Raw genomic sequence first — 14512 nt, 5'->3', positions numbered from 1 at the left:
TTAAAGCAGATACCAATATGAGGAAGGGAATATGGGTTTATTTTCATAAGAGATTATAAACCCCATTAAGGCCACACTTGGCAGTAGTTCAGATGGCTTGGGATGAAAGACCCCTCTGCAAAATGCGTGCAGTGGGATAGTATCATGGAAACACCGCAGGCTTATGAATATAAAACAGGAGAGGCGGGACAGTTTCACAGTAGCCTGACTGTTCTGCTATCTTCGAACTTTACAGCATACAGACTGAAATCCTACCTAAAACAGTGAATGCTTTAGTGATTATAAATTGCAAGCAGGTGGCACTGATAAATCCATAGAAGAAATATTTAGAACCGGGGTTAAACGTTTTAATTGTTTTTGTTATATGGGATAGAAAGAAATATCCATGATTAAATTACAAATAACACAATAATATGTTTAGAATTTCTTCCAAGCAGGAGTGTAGTCACTGCTTATCACAGCTAACTTGGTTTAAACGTAGTATCTCTTGCATTGAAGAGTCCACACTGCAGACTGTGCTACAGAACTATTTAATAGACTATAAAAATCTATTTGGCTATTATCGTGTGAGAGAGTTGTTGTTCATCTGGCTGTATCTGTAAAAAACGGTCAGGACACTCATAATGAAAAGATTATTCTAAGATATTCTCTGTCAAGGGGAAAGTGTGACTGTCCTAAAATAAGCACATGACCTTCTTTGAAATAAGCAAGACTAAAATCTTTTTTATTTCAATACTTGGTTCTTCCCATTAATATCCCATCCCTGAATTTCTGTGAGAGAAGGTCTTGCATTTATACAATTGGTACAGCCATGTAATGTTACATATTTCTTCCTAGTGCTTAAATTTAGTCATAAAAATGTCTACCATGAAGTTAACATTTCAACCCACACAAAAGATTATCAGACCCTTTCATTTACCAGGATTACCATATGACTCACAAGACTGCAGTTGAGTTTGGCTGTATTGACTTTCATTTTGTTACCAAGACTGTTACCCACCTGTCCTGAGCAGAGTCACTTTTTTTCCACTTTTATGTCTTTGGAAAATTCATTTTATTAGAATGCAATCTCTTACCATATTCACAAAAAAAACTGCTGATTCATCAGTAGACTGTAAATAAAATTTGAATAAAATATTTTCTCTCAGTCAGCCGAACTTTACTTTTTTTGTGTTAGAAAATACAACCAGAGGCATTTAACACTACACATTTAATGCTTACTGTTTTTTTTTTGTTCTTGGCTACACTCATGTTTCATGAAAGCAAAAATATAACTACTGTATTACAAATCCAAAAGGATGCACAATATCTCTTCCAGTCTTAGGCAGAAAGTAGCAATTTGTAATGTAAGTTACTGTATAGCTCACAACAAAAAATAGACAACTGAAAAGGTAACATACTGTATGCACACTGCAAAACGGACAGTTACTGAAGAAATTGTAAGATAGGCGTTTGTAGAAAACATTTAAACAGGAACTGTTGCAGTAACTGGAATTTTGAAAAGTCTGGTCTGTGCAGCAAAAACAAACCTAGAGAGCAACACAGATGAGGAGTTTCTCATTATAAAATATTTGCAATATTCTATAAAAGTTCCTTATATCCATTTTCTTTTACTACAATAATTGTTTTTTTTTATATAGCACTCTTTATTTTTTGCATATCTAGCATAACGTGGAAAATGGAAATGTGTGATGTTTCAACATCTATCCCTCCATCTGATGATATACTAGAATCACCATCCTACTTGGTAAAATAAAGTGATTAAAAATGCAACATAATTTGCCTGAAACAGAAATATTGTTAATATTACTTACAGTAACAATGAACAGGGCCTATATTATTATACTGAACGTCAACAGCGATAATCCAGTAGTTTGGTCAAACGTGTAGGTGAAAAAGGCGTGATTTGAATTCCTGTATTAGATTAACTTTATTAGCTTTATTAGGTTAACTCATCTGGCTGAGGTGTGTGATGAATGTAAGGACAAATGAAGGATAAGGCTGCTTCTAGGGCTAGGATGGTTTGGTAGGAGGGTCATGGAAGCAAGTTAGCAAGAACTGTGATATTTATACTGTATATAGGTGCACGTGGGCGAGGTCAGAGCTTGCCTTTGTTTTATACTTCATTATAGTATAATGAAGTATAAAATACTTAATCAAATCTCAAGTCACCAAAAAAGTACAGTACATAGATCATTCTTTAACCTTAAATTAGTCAGTTAAAATGCATTAATATAACATTAGTGGGTTTTGTCATTCACAATTGCTGAAATGGGCAATGTTAGCAGCCATGTTTTGAAAAGGCTCGGGGGTGCTGGCATTACACCTGATTTGTCAGCTACCTTAAGCTCAAAATGCACACTTGTGGTGCAGATATCCCAGGCTGAATCATGTGTACTGTTTGCATCCTGTCTGGACATTTCCTAAGCTGGAATTTAAAATACTGCAGTGAATCACCCGTTAGAAAGTCTACAGGCAGTAGCACATATTCATGCTTTCATAGCACCTCAGCACCTCAGCAACCAGACTCCTACTGCATTGAAACGGTCCTCTCCACCTTAAATGGTCTACCTAATCCCAGTCAACATTTTAATTAAGATATCAAAAATAAACTTTTTTAATTAACTGGTAAAGAATAATTATTTGAATATAAATTGCAAATGTGATGTATATATATATATTTTAGACTTTTCATAATACTAATAAGACGGAAGTATTGTGCTGCCTTGCTAATGTCTAATACTGTGTCTTTCTGAAATGTAGTGTCCTGATGTGAATTTATACTATTGTATGTCACTAGTACTTGGAAGTCCAATGTGTGATCAGTGTTTACAGGACCTCTTCTGAAACTAGCACAGTAAGACCCTTCAAGCGGGGAGCCAAGTCTTTTACATCTCTATCAACAATCTCAAAAGTCAGAGCACAGACCCAGTCTTCCAATGTTTAAAACCTTGATTCACCCTATAAATATAAGAGACACAGGGCGTGCCAGTATGGTTTATGTGAAGTACAAGTTACATTTTAATTAATTCAAAATACAGTAATCAGAGCACATATTGTTCTGTGAGGTTTTGTTGTTACACTACATGTAGAATTGTGCCTATTAAGTATCATCTGATATTTAAAAATAAACCTTTATCTTACCCATTTATAAAACAGATCATTTTACAAAACTTATGTCTGAGCAAATCTTAAATCCCATTTTTTAGGGTTTGAATTTGCGTTGAATAATTAAACCGTTCCATATCCAAACAAAGGATGGGAAGAATGGGAATTAACCAGAGGTAGCCTTCTGTCACTTTGGCCTTTTCAACTCAATCATCGGTAAGTTCTGACAGCCCAGATATTAACATACCATTCCTATGATTTGTGGTCACAATTCTACAGTAGCTGAACTAAATGAGTCTCACTGTGAAGTATTCTAAAATGAAATACATGTAGGTCACAAATTGATTTTTAAGACATGCAGTACACTCATTGCTTTTTTGTCTAGTAGCATATATACTGTACTAGAGGTTAATGTGATATTTTAAACAATATCCCCAAATGTACTTAAATACTCTATATCAAAATTGAGCCAAGGATACATTTCGGCTGTACACAGGTTAATGTTAATAAAGTCTCTGTCGTCTTTGTGTTTTGAAATAGTCCCTGGCTTAATCCAAGTTCTTACAAGATATCTTAATGGATTTAGCTTATAATACTGCACATTTAATAAAATAATATGACCCATGTGAACAGATGACTCTTTAAACCATTTTCTTTAATTAACATATGAAGTCTCAAGCCAGTGGTCCAAAAATTACTTTCTATCAGTGGTGTGAGAAAAAATGTCACAAAGTTTATATTTTGCAAGTGCAGAGTTCTGTGCGATAAAACAACAATTCTGTGTCTTGTTCTCAAGTTAATTAAAAAGGAGATTTAACCTTGGCCAATGACGTACTGTTCAGAGAGATCTTCAAGACAGGAGTGCAATGATCAGCTCTGGGGTATGGAATTGCTTTTCTATACACACATTATGCTCAGTTTCTGTGAGGAAAAAACTGAAAAACTGAGTTTTGAACATAAAAGTCCTTGGTTGTGTTCCTTTTGCAACACATGAACAATCTGATGAAACAAGGTATTATTCACAGTGAATAATGTTCCCTTGTCCGGCGCTAGGTTAACATCCAGGCAAACTTGAGGAAGGATCCACAAAGGTTTTGTTTGATTTTCAACAGATTTGATTCGGACCTTCCTTTAAAAAATAAAACTTCAGAAGTGTAACGCATGGACATGACCATCTGTTCAGTGGGATGACCTTCTGATTTCTAGTATGTGACCTGTCCAATGTGAGCCAGTCTTTTGTTTTTTTCTCTGGGCTGGTCTGCTGCCTATGGAAGCAGAATATCCCATTCCCTGGGCAGTTTCTGTCACGGATACAGGCTGCCTTCAATCATGTCGATAGCGACCAATCTTCATTACTCAGGCAGGGCATGGAGGTGTCATTCGTGGTTTCTGAGATAATTAAAATGCGGAGTAGTGGTTAGGGTTTGGACTCATAATAGGAAGGTTGTGTGGTGAAATCCCAGGTGAGACTTGGCTCCTGAGCCTTTGAGCAAGATACTTTACTCAAATTGCTTCAGGAGAATTCTCCAACTTTCTAAATTATTACAAAAGGATATTACTTTGTAATGTACAGTACAACTGCAATTACCTGATGTCTCTTTGAATGGTTATTTGTACACATCCTTAATCACGTTGCTTTGGCAATGTTAATCCAAACAGCAAACTAAGCAGCTGGTGATTCTGTAAAATCATATGACTTAAACTCTGTGTTTTCTTCTCCTATGGAGAACATAATAATACCCAAACAATCCACAAAGCTATTGTATCTGCTCACTATTTAAAATGTAAATATTTTGTCCCAAATAAGCTACAGGTGTAAAACATACTGTAGACTGCTGTTTTATTGTGCTTCGGTATATTTCTGTCTATAGCCAAGGTCATTTTTGATGAGTTCATGGCTTTTTATTAATATAGATGTACAAGACTCACAAATCTTCACCTAAAGGACCCCATTCCTCCTAATCCAGCCCTACCTACTGCATATCCACCAGAAAGCGCTATAGCACGTTCACAGTAACTTAATGTGCATACACGGAAGTAAACTGAACAAGTTAAAGCAAAGTTTGTCCGAATCTTACTGAGGCAGGCATACTTTGGTGCAAAAAATATTGAGCACATAAACAAAGCTCATTAGTTGCAGCTACAAGCAGCTGTTTTTCTATGCAGAATAAAAATGCAGTTTGATTTTTATGTCATTTTTATGTCTGGGTGGCCTTCTCTTGTTTGTACTGTATCTGTTCTTAAAGCTGACATCAGTAAGATGTTTAAAAATGAAATCTTGACCTCTCCTGCAAATCCTACAATACAGTTAATGCAGATACAGTACAGCTTTGCACTGATTTGTAAATAATGTATTTAACATCCAATAATGTGAGATTATTAAATATTACTTATGAACATATTAAAAATGTTCCAAAATAACCTTGGTTTGTGTGAAAAAGCTTAACATTGTCTATTTTTACCATGCTTTCATTTAAACATTTGTGTTCTCCTGAATTAAATATGAAATATTAGCTTACATTTTGGAATCTTTATAGGATTTTGAAGATCCTTCAGCCATTTCTTAGCAAGTCTAATAAGATACATCTCCTTTAATTTTTTAAATATTAAAATAAACACGCCCTTCATTTTATGGAAATGTCTGTACCCCCTTAAAATACAATTCTACATTGTTATAAGTGACGTGTGTGTTTACTGTTTTAAAATTAACACCAACATGAGGGAAATTCTTTTAAACGCTTTTGTAATGTAATACTTTTCATAGAAACTATCATGTAGATCTCTGTAACAGATGACTTTCAATCTTGTGAATTTTATTATACAGTAAGTAATTTGTAACTGTAATGAATTAGTGTTTAAAGCAACCCTTGCACTGCAGTTGCACCTCTTGAATCAGTAGTGGTTTCTGTACAATGACAGACAATTCCGGGTCAAAATCTCTTACTACCCATTTATGTACAACTTTTTTCACATCATAATGCTAAACATTGCTGTAACACACCCATTTACAATAAGTATTTGTTTACTGTCAAGCACCTCACCTTCATCTGCCTGAATTTTCATAGTTCTACAATGTTCTCTCCCCCATTCCCTGGTTTAATTATAATCTGCAGCATAGTCAGCTCCACATCCTTCACAGCAATTAAGAGGCACACGTGGTCCCAGTACAGAACCCTGTAGGACTTAAATCATGCTCTTCTGTCCTGTTTTTTTTTTTACAAAAAAAATGTTAAATTCATTCATTTAATATGAAAATAAAACTTTTGTGAGGTTAGAACACCTTATAGACACAATCTTTACAGATGACCCACTCTAGGCCAGTTTCCCTAATCATTTAAAATGTATACCAGACTCTATGACTTATCTTAAAACACTGCATTGTTCTCTCTCTCTCTCTCTCTCTCCCTGATATGAAAAAAAAAACTGTTTGAAGAAATATTTAATTGAAATGGAAACACAAAGGGACAATGTCTAAAGATATTAAGTGATGTTTGGATATTAATTCATTGTCCCCTTTTGTCATACTTCACATGAATCCTATAAAAATATGTTAGCATAGAAGATTCAAGATGACAACGTTTGAGATTGAACTGATGCTACCTGAATTTATGACAGTTCTTTTTAAATGAAGTCATTAGAATAATAAAAAAATGTGTTGTAATTACAGCATTCATTATATCTGAGACAAAGCCCCGCAGAATAGCAGAGCATCAGGACAAGACTGTTACTTACTACTGTCTCTTTATTATTCATCAAGTATCCACTCTGTAGACACTCAGAAAGAAAGATGCTTTTGTGATCTTTTCCTTCACTCCTTACTATAATTAATCAGTCAAGGACATATTTCTGTAGATCTTTCTTGTAAGAGGACTGGCTCGAAGGACAGTATGTTGAGCAGCAAACACTTCCTGAAATATTTCAAGCTGCAACATTTACTAAACAGAATCCCAACAGATCCAAAAGACACAGAATCGAACTACAAGTAAAGGAAAACTTACAGCTGAGTCGTTGTTCTCTCCTGGCTCGATCATGTACGTGTGGTTTCCATCAAAGAACATCCCACTGTCAATTGCAAGAGATTGAGAAGATTATGTTATAGCTGCATAATTTGGAAATAAAAAATGATGTTCCTTTCTGGGCATGAATCTCCTTAATGACCATGTTACCTACTGAATTGTAAAGGAACATAAACCAAATATCTCTGTGGTGCTGAGACTTAAATGGAAGTTGTTTTGTAATCTTTAAGTATTATGCTCAAAGACAGAATTATGCAATACAATGTAAATGTATGAGTATAATTATATAGAACACGACATTTTATCATGGCACAGCTTAAAAAAATTTAGAAAATACTTTTTCTATATCACCCACATTTAACCTGTGGAAAAAAATAGGTTTTCCAACATCAGCGTCTGCTTCTGTGTAGAATCTTCAACAATCCACATACACTACGCGGGCTGGTTGTCAGTAATTTAATGTAAATATCTCTATATTACTGTATATTATTTATGTATCTTTGTAGCACATGTCCTAACTTTTAAGTCTTCAAATACAAATTAAATTGTATCTATGTATTAAATCACCCTGAATTGTTTGATGCTTATGGTTTATTTGCATTGATTGGACTCAAATGTATCAACCTGCTTAAAATGTAATCACAATTTAAAACCTCAGAGAAATGTCACAGTTTCTGCCAGACGCGGACAATCATTTTACAGTGATCCCAGAATGGCCTCAGTGAAGCATGGTAATCAGAAAATGTTTTCACTTTGCATAATGTGAACTGGAATACAACTGCAATTACTTTCAAATCATTTCTGCTTCAGCCTGTAAGGTTGAATCACTAAGATTACTGGAGATGCTCCGGAAGAATTGAGAAGGAGAATCTTGAAAAAATCATCTGCTTTAGCTGAAGACATTGAGATGTTCTGAAGAATATTAATGCAGCTTAACCTAAATGATGAATGCTGTCTAAAACATACATGTTTTTAATCACTTTCAATATGTATTTAATGTAATAATGGGAGAATTGAATGTTGTTAAGTTTTCTTTATGCGAAGTATGATGAACACAAATTTGTTTAAGATATTTTGTATTATATATATATATTGAAACTACTGTGATATTTTTACATAACGTCCCAAACAAAATCATATCAGTGCACCTGAGGAACAAGGTTACTTTGTTCAGAAGCATTTTCTAAAAGTCTAGCAAAGGAGTTGCACAGTCCTATTTCAAGTGCAGAGGGGAAAAAATAGCAGAACGTCTCCTGCTGTTCTGTTGGGAACTGTGTTTGACCTGACATTATTTTTTGCAATTGAGCTCAAACTAAAAATACTAATGTGACAAATCATTGCAGAGAAACCTCTCTAGAGGCAGAGCAGTCATAGGGGAGTAAGAAATAAAATAGGAGTGGGTGTTAAGCTCATTTGAACAGAAAGAAGCTGTTTCCATTGAGACTAATTCAATTGTCGCCGTGTGTAAACCCTAGGAATAGTCCAGTGACTGCATTGTCTGGTACCATACAGATTAATACAATTAACAGATGCTTAAAACGTGGAAAAAAGCTTCAGAGCCTCTCAGGGATCTGGAGTGATTACCCGGAGATAAAATAATAGGGATTGTCTTTCTGAGGGACAAAAACGAAGACGCCAAAGCTCTTTCTGGAGGAGTGGCGGTACAGAGTAGATACACTTCTGTCTACTCTCTAGGCCACAAAAGAAAACTGAAGCAGCAGCTGGATAGTGTGAAGTGGCTGGGCACCATAATCATCTGCTACTTGCACTGCTTTACTGAACAAAAGGGGGAGTTACGAAATGGACGTTCTTAACTGAGGTTCAGGGGAGTTGCCGACAGCCATGTCACTTTCATTCCTGCCCCCCCCCGTATGGAATGCATAGATATATCCCCATCTTACATATCCCCATCGACTCCTCCATGTATCCGCCACCAGTGCAGCTGTCCCTTGGTTCACTCTTCTCTCTGCTTGGGGGTCCCAGCCTCCTCATTCTCTAACCAGGCTCTGGCCCCCTGCCAAGCATCTTAAGCCTAATCTCACTGTACTGCAGCCCTCAATCAATAACCTTCACATGCATCTAATTCTCAGCTCTCATTCTTCTTCATGAATGTACAGTAGAAAAACATGCAGAAGTAGACAGAAGTTGCTGCATATACTAGATTTGAGATTATAAGTTGTTTTATACTTACTTGAAACTGTTTTTCCAGATTTTATGTGAAAATAAGATGATATTATCTGATACAGAAGGAGAAAGGTGCTCAGGCAGGAAACTTACTGCATGCCATGACAGGTGGATAGGGCCACAAAGGACTGTGGGATGTCGCGGATTTTGCCTTGGTAGTAGCAGTGCTCTCCACCCTACAACCACAAGGGAACAGGAAAGGTTAACCTGGCAGCTTCCAGCTTCCACTCACAACAATAATAGCAGAGGTCGCTGCCTGTAAAAGCACAACTGTAACGCATGAGTCAGTTACTTGTAAAGATCATTTTCTCTTTCATTTGTACGAGCAGTACCAGTGAACACTGAGAAGCACACTGGGCCATCAGACAGCAACCATTCTCACAATGGAGGAGACTGTTCTCCGGGTTGTAAATTCAGTTCACGGGAAGCTGAATTTAAGGAGCAACCACTTATCTCTGTATTTAGAACTTGTAAGAAAAAGCAATAATATTCACTTCAGCTTTACATTGCTTGACATTAGGTTTATCGATGGCTTGGGTGTAATCTTTACCGAGAGTTTGTTAATAATAAAGAATGAATGATAAGGAAGAAGAAGATGAGAAAGAGGAACCACACATATTGTCTCATCTGAAATGTGACAGAAACCACTGGCTGACTATCATGTTTGCAGAAGATGCCCTCAGTGCAGGACAGTGTACCCTGCTGATAGTCTTCCCATCCAATACTGACAGGACTAAACAGTCTCCGGCACTGACAGGCAGGGGATCTCAGCGTGCAGCAACACTGACCTTGTCCCCAGGATTAATCACAGAGCAGGGAGAAACACTGCAGGGAACTAACAAAGGGTGGAATACAAAAGGATGTATTGATAGTCGTATTGTAGTGGAAGTTTTCATTTATTTGTGTGCAACATGAGGTGCTCTCACACGCTGAAGGGAATCAGTCTCAGCTGACTCTCCCTGCCCAGGTGGAAAGTTTAAGCCAAAATGCAAATTCTCCCCTCTGACAGCTGCCAGATCTTTCATCTGTTAACTCCCCTCACATCCTCTGGCTTTAATAAACATGGCTTCTTCCTATAACTCCATGTGCTTTGCGATTTGGTTGAGTTCTGTGTTATTCTGCACTTTTATAGACATCTGGACGATCAATCTAACATGTGAACTGTTTATCTACACCTTTTGTTAGTGTGTGGAAGGTGTTCTAAACCACCTACGAACACAACAGTCCACAACAAGTAAATCTTTACACCTCTGAGAATAACCCACACTTTTATTTTAAAATACTTACAAGTTTGTAAAATGTATGATGTCTTTGTTCCTTTCTGGATACAAAAAAATACAAATTTTACCCCTGGACTAATTTCTGGACAAGGGTGTGCATCTTATCTTCCTTGTGCACTGTGCATAATGGTTTGTTAAATGACCTCTTCATTATCTGGTCTTTTTCGTTAGTTTGCTACACAGGGTTAACGTGTGGCCTGCTGTGGATGGGATCCTGTTACCACTATTGATTAGCTGACTTGCAGTCTCATCTTAATCTTTCTGTCCAGTAAGGAGGCATGTTGATCGATCGACAGGAAGCAAGAGCAACCATCAGCCCCTCTCACGTAACATTATTACTCCTAACCTGCTTAATGCTTTCATCTTGTGTGCTGAGCACATCAGTTCAGGGCCGCATATATCACTTAACATGGAAGTGCCCACACCCACTATTTACTGTTCCATTAAGCCCCCACTCAGTGGAGTGGAATGCCTGCTGGCTTTTAAGTTGGATGTAGCTTCTTGGATGCCCGACTGCATCTGCTCTTAACTGAAGATCAATTACTGTGCAGCCCTTACGGGTTTATTAAGTCAGCATCCCATCACTGAATTTCACTGCTTTTTTGGGGGAGGATTCTTATCAGCAATGTAGCTCACTGCTGCTCATGGCTCTGTGCCCCTCACTCAGACTTGCAGGCTGCAAGCAGAGATCAGGGGCTTCAGGTCAGGCTATGCTCGTGCCTATTCAGTCTCTAGCAGAAACCTGCCAGACTAGTGAACAAGACGTTTTTATTACAAACAGCTGGGAAGCCATTCCTGACAGAGAGGGATGAGGAGCTGGATGGTGCTGTGTAAGGAAACAGGGAAGACCTTTATCATAATAATCTATAAGCTCAATTCCAATGCTAAGCGCCTTTCTGGTTCGGATATATATATATATATCAGATCTATATATGCACTTTTCTTCAATATTAAAATTATTTTTTAAAATTTCTGTGTCAATCAGATGAATAATCCCACAGAATTTAAATTACTTATCCTTCTATTTGCGAGGTCCCCATGGCATTGAATATGACAGATTTTTGGGTTATTTTTACTTGAATCCTATTTGTGAGAGGCCTCATGTAGATCTCATGTACAAGCACTCATACTGTATTCAGCCAGTATCAAGAACATTGCCAATGTTTATTGCAAGCAGCTGTTTTTGATGGGCATTTTTCATTAACCATCTGTCATTTTTTTAAAAAGGCACTGCATACACTGTACTACGTATTCTGACTATTTTGGGCAGATTGAGATATGTGTCACCTTGGTGAACACAACACTGCCTAGAAATTGGGCTCTGTAATGTGTGAACCCGCGTAGCTGTAGCTTTGAAAGAAGAGCAGAGCAGAACTTCTTTAAGCAATGTGAAAAATGCAGAAAAGGATGTTACAGTACACTACAGTGTGCTGTAGCATAGCACCTGTACAACATGTGACTCATTTTAAAAGGAGGAAACATTCCTTGAAACTGCCAAAAAGAAGGTGTAGATGAGAGGAAGATTGATTCTCACTGGAAATAAGCATCAACAACAAATAAGGAAGCTTTGGCCTTATTATTAGCGTTGCAGTACTTCGAAGTTTATGTTGGGTCCAGTGGTTTGCTGGTGGTGGTATACCCAGACCACAACCCATTGATTTTACTTTCTCGTAAAGTATGTACAATCAGGATCAGCGACTCATGCCATGGTCCTTGATTGTACAAAATAATAATTTAGACATTAGGCACAAGAAAGGTTTTTTCTCTGTTTAACAAACAGTAGAAGTTTGTTGCTGTTTTGTTTTTCCCCTTCCTGTATTCAGGTACCCTCCCCTCCCCCCCATTGGTCCATCATTACACCAGTGCTGTAGTTGTGTGACGTCATCATCATCTCTACTCCCGGCCAATCAGAACCCAAGATCTACAGTTTAAATACCTGAAGACGTTTCGACTCCATTAGCTCCGGCTCAAATGAGAATGCTCATTGCTCGATCTTTTGCTTGTCTTTCTAGCTTCGGCTTTGTTTTTGCTTATTTAGTTTTTGTTTGTGCTTGTATTACCTTGCTAGTTGCTTCTTATTTCTTCTCATTATACCCCGTTCATGGCTTTGTTTTCCACCATTGTGCAATTTGCTCACTCTTGTTTGTGTTGAACTGTGAACTTGTTGTACACTCAGGGAAAAGGTCATGGGTAAGATGGTCAGATATATATTTCACTGGTAGGGTTGTTTTCTGTCTAGACACACTAGGGTAGGGGCATGTGCCATTCATGTATTTTGGTTATGGTTAGTTCAACGTAGGGAGGTGAGGGCGCATGAAGATGCCGAAGACCTATTGATTTTTAGTTAGGTTAGACCTCACTGTATTAGCTAGATCTGTTTGGTTTTGTTATTTTCTTTCCTTTGGCACCACTCAAAATACTTTTCCCTGTGTGTTATTGTGTCCTGTACACGTACAGTACCAGTCATTTATTCACTTTTTAAAACTAAATCACTTTTGGTGTCACACTTCCGAAGACCGTCACCAGACACCCAGCTGCATCCAAAACCATCCTAACCGTTACAGCTCTTTACCCCTGGACACCTAGGGTCTCAACAGCCACATCTGCAGTTTGTTACACTACATCCTGTATGCAATGATGCATCTGCTAATGGACGATTTGGGAAGATTTTCATTGTCAGCTCAATGTTTGAGAAGTGCTTCCACTTTCTGTCAATCACATTTGATAGCATTCAAATGTATAAACAACAGACCAGGTAATAGAAAAGGAGACTATATACAGTATTTTCAAATAAAATATGGCACACATACAGTATGTGCAGGGATTAAGCTGTGTTCAGAGAGGAGATACAATAAATGCTTTCTCAACTGAACTCTAGGCATGGTCTGCTGTGTTTTTCATACAAAATGTCACTGTACTGCTAAATACCCAGGAAAACAATTAATTTTGTAAATACCACAGTGTTTATTTTCATTGCAGTTTTTGCAAGTGAACACATTTACACATATGGAGAGCAGCAGAACAGCAGGAGCATCCCTGAGCCGGGCCACACACAGCTTTGTCAAGATGGTGAAATTTTCTACTATAAGAGCAGAAAATGAGCTCATTGCAGTACAGAAAACAAGAGATTCTTAGTTTTTGAGGATATCAGTGCTAAGGAGGAGGTACAAGGAGTGAGGACTTCCAGCTCTACTACCTTCATGATGAAAACAAACTCTAAAAAAGTAATGTACTATATTTATGTTTTATTTCCTCTGGTCTGAAGCCGAAGCTCATTGAAGCCAAATGTGAATATGAGGTACTTATGTAAAGTGGTGAAACGCTCATCAACCTTATTTCCATCCCAGACACACAACCAAGAGGAGTTGGGAATAAATATGTTTCTCCAAAACACTTTGATTTTTGTGCACTTTTCTAAAAAATCACAAGCAAATGAAACCATGCCACAATGATCAATTGTGATGAAGTGCCTTACAGCAGTAAAATATAATTGCTTCAAAACAGTGGAAACAAACTGATTTCTAGGCATAAATTGACCCCCCCCCCCGCCCCAAACAAACCTATTAAAATACCAGAAAGAGAGAGATACAGTAATACTGCTGTCTTTGCATTTCTTTTCTCAATGAAAACAGTTTTTTGAAGAATTGTGGACATGCTGCAGTGTCAGCACAGACTGCATCAGCAGACCAAGCAGTGGTCTGGGGAATTCTGGATGCTACTGTACATGGGGAGGCTATGCACAAGTACCTTCAAAGTGGTGTGTAAGCTAAGAGGCAGAATGAACTATTTATAAATTGCAGTGTGTTCTACTACACAGAACTGCACATCTCATTTCCTCTCAAACGACTCTAAGACAGCCCCTTGGAACTTTACCCAGAGAAATTCCACAGATTCCATATAAAATTCCGCATATCGGGAATATTT

The 14512-nt window shown here is 37.5% G+C and overlaps 1 protein-coding gene across 4 annotated transcripts in view; it reads right to left on the bottom strand.

The window, feature by feature from the left end:
• adam22 (ADAM metallopeptidase domain 22) overlaps positions 1-14512 on the bottom strand; it is an 87380-nt gene that overhangs the window by 49403 nt on the left and 23465 nt on the right. For all 4 annotated transcript variants that reach the window (XM_015357940.2, XM_069194795.1, XM_015357941.2 and 1 more), the window contains exons 5-6: positions 9402-9484; positions 7107-7170 (exon numbers count right to left, since the gene is read on the bottom strand). In XM_015357940.2, the coding sequence (XP_015213426.2) occupies positions 7107-7170; positions 9402-9484 (147 nt within the window). The remainder of the gene's footprint in view (positions 1-7106; positions 7171-9401; positions 9485-14512) is intronic.

The sequence above is a fragment of the Lepisosteus oculatus genome, chromosome 10 (genome assembly GCF_040954835.1).
Source record: "Lepisosteus oculatus isolate fLepOcu1 chromosome 10, fLepOcu1.hap2, whole genome shotgun sequence".
NCBI classification, from domain to species: Eukaryota; Metazoa; Chordata; class Actinopteri; order Semionotiformes; family Lepisosteidae; genus Lepisosteus; species Lepisosteus oculatus.
This window is presented reverse-complemented; position numbering and strand designations above follow the sequence as displayed.